At 46.0% G+C, this 4173-nt stretch overlaps 1 protein-coding gene across 1 annotated transcript; it reads left to right on the top strand.

Moving 5' to 3' along the window:
• Positions 1-99: 99 nt before the first annotated feature.
• HOXD9 (homeobox D9) lies at positions 100-1743 on the top strand. The gene is made up of 2 exons (XM_018071681.3): positions 100-884; positions 1294-1743. The coding sequence occupies exons 1-2, from the start codon at positions 233-235 to the stop codon at positions 1533-1535; spliced, it is 894 nt and encodes a 297-aa protein (XP_017927170.2). The 5' UTR covers positions 100-232; the 3' UTR covers positions 1536-1743.
• The last annotated feature ends 2430 nt before the right edge of the window (positions 1744-4173 follow it).

Genomic DNA, 4173 nt, shown 5'->3' with positions numbered 1-4173 from the left:
AGGCGGTACAGGGCGCTGTGCGGGGCCGCTGTTGATGATGATTTTTTTTTTTAATCACAGCAGCCCCAGTTTAGCGGATTGATTTACTCGCAGTATTGGTAAATATGATCACGTGGGCTCCGCAACCAATGGTTGAGGGTTGCAGTCTGCAAAATACTACGATTGTTCTCCGGGAGGGTATCATATACAGTTAACAGTGTAACCTTTTATATGACTAAGAGGGGAGCCTAAAATGTCGTCTAGTGGCACCATAAGTAACTATTATGTCGATTCTCTCATAGGCCATGAAAGCGAAGAAGTTTACGGGAGTAGATTCGTCCAGGGAGGTCACAGTGCGACCTCCAGGCCATCAGGTGTTGCAGAGAGTTCAGATTTTTCCTCTTGTAGCTTTGCACCAAAATCCACGGTGTTCTCCACCTCCTGGTCCGCGGTTCACCCTCAGCCGTCTGCGGCAATGACCGGGATCTACCACCCCTACATGCACCAGCCCCATTTAGGGGCAGCCGACGCTGGCCGCTACGTGCGCTCCTGGATTGAGCCCTTCCCGGGCTTCCCGGGCGGCGGCGGCGGAGGCAGCAGCAGCAGCGGCGGCTCTGCGTCCAGCTCCGGCTCCTCCAACGGGCGCCACTACGGGATAAAGCCGGAGACGGGAGCAGCCGCCTCCTCGTCTTCCTCCTCCTCTTCCTCCTCCTCCAAAAGGACTGAGTGCTCCTCGTCTCGGGAGTCCCAGGGGATCGGTGTGCCCGAGTACACGTGCAGCTCCTTCCTCCAGGAGCCCCGGGAGAAAGCGGCTGCCGGCAGCTCCAAGGACCCCGCCGCTTGCAGCCACAACCCCAGCCCGGGCAGCGATCTGAAGGAGGAGAAACAGCAGCAACTTGACCCAAGTAAGTAAAAAAAAAAAAAAAAGAAAACAGAACAAAACGGGGGGAGAGAGGAATAGAGGCAGAGAGAGAGGGAGAAAAAGAAGGAAACAGAGAAGGAGAGAAAGAAAGAAATTGCCCCTTTGATTTATTGCCGAAACCTGTAAGGCTCGAATGTGCAAAACTGATAGTTTTACTAACCTATAAAAACGTCTAGACGCCTAACCCAGCGCAAGCAGCAACAAGCACCCATAAAAGACTCCACATAACCACCTACCATCAAGACATCATTTGTACAGTAAACAGACTGGGGCATTAAGGCTTTTATGATAATTCCTCCAAAGTTGTGAAAACAGTCCATCCTTCGTTAAATTAATTTAACGACCTTTCTCTCCCCCCGCCCTCCATTCTCTATATACCTCCCTTCTTCCAGATAACCCTGCAGCAAACTGGATCCACGCTCGTTCAACGAGGAAAAAGCGTTGTCCCTACACAAAGTATCAAACTCTGGAACTGGAAAAGGAATTTCTCTTTAACATGTACCTCACCCGAGACCGCCGTTACGAAGTAGCTAGGATTTTAAACCTCACAGAGAGACAGGTCAAAATCTGGTTTCAGAACAGAAGAATGAAAATGAAAAAGATGAACAAGGAGAAAGGCAATAAAGGAGACTAACGCTGGGGTAGAAACGCAGCTGGGCTTTATTGATTTAGTTTCGAGTTTGGGGCTTTTTTGGGATGAGTGTGGGTTTTTGGTTGTTGGGGGTTGTTTCGGTTTTGGATTTTTTTTTGGTTGGTTTTATTCTTCCCCTGCACCCTCAACTCCCATACATTTCTCCTCCCGCACCACTCCACCCCAGGGACTTTAAATCAATCTGGTCTTTTTTTTTTTTTTTTTATTTGGGTAGAAGTGAAACGTGGTCTATGTCATGTATTTTGCGAAATTTTGTCTTGCTCGCCAACGTGTTTTGCAGAGTCGCTTAAACCACCCCTCTTCCTTCCCACACCGTTTAGATGATGATATTGTGAGTGCACGTTAGCTTTGGGAACTCTATCTGATGTTAAATGTTTGACATGTTTCTTAAAAGTGATGTAGACTAGATAGTTATTTTGCCAAAATAAAGGTAAGGAAATTAACTATAATTGCGATAATAAAATATATATTAAATTACAGCCACTTAAATCAATGGGGGTTGCTGTGCTGTCCACGATTTATTAAGAGGAAATCTTTCCCAAACCTCTGCTTTCTAGGTCTGAATCCTTCGCAATAGATGCCACAGCGAGGCCACGAGCTGTCCCCCCCCCACGCCTTTAGTGCACTATTAGGAAGTTGTCTCACCCTCGGAGCCGCTCACCACAGGCCTCATGCCTCCTGGTCCCCCGGCTAGCTGCCACCCCTGCCCCCGGTGACTGTTGTATTAATTAACCACTCCGTGTCTCGAACTACGGACCTGTTGTAATTGTTGTCAGTTATTACACAATAAAGTCTGCCGTGACCGAACGACAGCGCTGCAGTGAGAGGAGAAATCTGTGCGCCCCTCGCGATGCCCTCTGCGCCGCCGACCCTGCCACGCAGCCCCCGCAGGCCGAGCGCGACCAGGCCGGGGCCGCGGGAAAGCCCGGCCTCCGGCAGCCGCTAAGGCCAGAGGAAAGTCACTTTTCCTCCGCTTCGCCTAATAGACATTTGCTGTTAGAGGTCAGGGCGGAGAGGCTGGGTAGGTGCGTCCGCCGCCGTACCGTTCCCGGGCCTCAGGTACCAGCGCTCTTTCAAACGTTGGCGATCCCTTGGGATCATGTAGGAGATATTTCCACATGGGTCCTTCAGGAGCCAAGGAAGCAAAATTATGCCTATTCGCTTAAACATTATTTTTTTATTCCTTTTATTTTTCTTTGTCCCCTCCTGGTGGGTCGCTTCCAGTCTCTGTGCTCTTAAACCGGGAGGCTTGGAAGCTCCGGGGGGACACGGCTGCTGCCAAACGTTCGGCTTTGTTGGCTAGAGCTCATTTAGCAACGCGCCTCATGCCTTCTGCATTTATAAACACACATGACTTTATCAAGATAATTGAGATGAAGTTCATTGTAAAAAAATTGCTTTGTTTAAAGAGCAACCATTAAAATGAAGGACCCGTAAATATTTACGAGCAGTTCGGTTAATTCAAGATTAAGGGGACAGCTGAGAGACCTGGTGTTTAATGTTTTTTACCTCTGTAAAAAAAAGAAGGGGGGAAAAAAGGCAAAAGCAAGCACTGCCAGGAAAAGGTGTTGCATTGCTTCCCATCCATTGTCGAGAAGATACCTATAATTCTTTTAAAACAGGAAGAACTGAGGTATAATAAAACCATTGAGATGGCTAGACGTCTGGACCTAATGAGTTTACGATATGCTATGGCACTTTTCTTTGAAACCACCTTATTTTGATGTTTGTGTTTGTTAGGGGGGAAAAAAGGCAAAAAATGCAGACAAACTAGGTCTTAAAACCTTGGACTATAAATTTCAATATGTCAGCGTTGGGCCAAGGCAACAGACTCAAAAAAGACCCGAAGGTCATGGAACTGAGAGATTTTACAAAGTCCACTTATTTGTTGAAATGTATTTTACCGGATATTCTACAGCAATGAATTCTACGATGCCAGCCTCTATATTTTCGAAAATACCCATAGAGGGGGATGATCTATAACAACACGTAAACAATATTCTTCTACACAACAGTCCATTATGTTGATTCCAGCAGAGTCTCTGTTAATAAATTTTCACCAAACCCAAACCATCTTTTTAGTATTTTATATCAGGAAGATTGGCAGATTTTACCTTGTGGTTTTTTTCCTTTTGTTTACCTGTGTTTAATATGGCGTACGTTTATTTCAAAACAGCAGAAAGAAAACCAAGCGTCTCTCTTGAATGACAGAATGCAGTTCTTCTATGGAAACTACTTTTACTATCAAACTGAATAATTTAATTCCTACCCTTTGGTTGTGTTAATATGTGTTTGCACATATGCACAGTCTCGTGCACACGCATTATACCGAATAATTCACAGGCATGTGTGGTGAAGGAGGGAGTGAACAAAGATTCATCTTTACTTTCGTTTACATAAATCAATTCATAAATACATAAAAGCAAGGGAAAACAAAACAACATCTTCAAGACAAAAACTTATAACTCTGAAACTACCACACATGGAGAATTCGTGGTGTAATATGTGGGGAAACATGATCGAAAACGCGATAGCAGGCATCTTCAAAGCTCAGGCGTCCTTTCCTGGTTGCCATGTGTAAACGAGGCGCGTTCTTTGTATGCAGTTCATTATAGCTCTG

Source organism: Manacus vitellinus, unplaced genomic scaffold (genome assembly GCF_001715985.3).
Source record: "Manacus vitellinus isolate BGI_N305 unplaced genomic scaffold, ASM171598v3 scaffold_20_pilon, whole genome shotgun sequence".
NCBI classification, from domain to species: Eukaryota; Metazoa; Chordata; class Aves; order Passeriformes; family Pipridae; genus Manacus; species Manacus vitellinus.
Note: the sequence above shows the minus strand (reverse complement) of the source record. Positions and strands in the feature narration are given on the sequence as shown.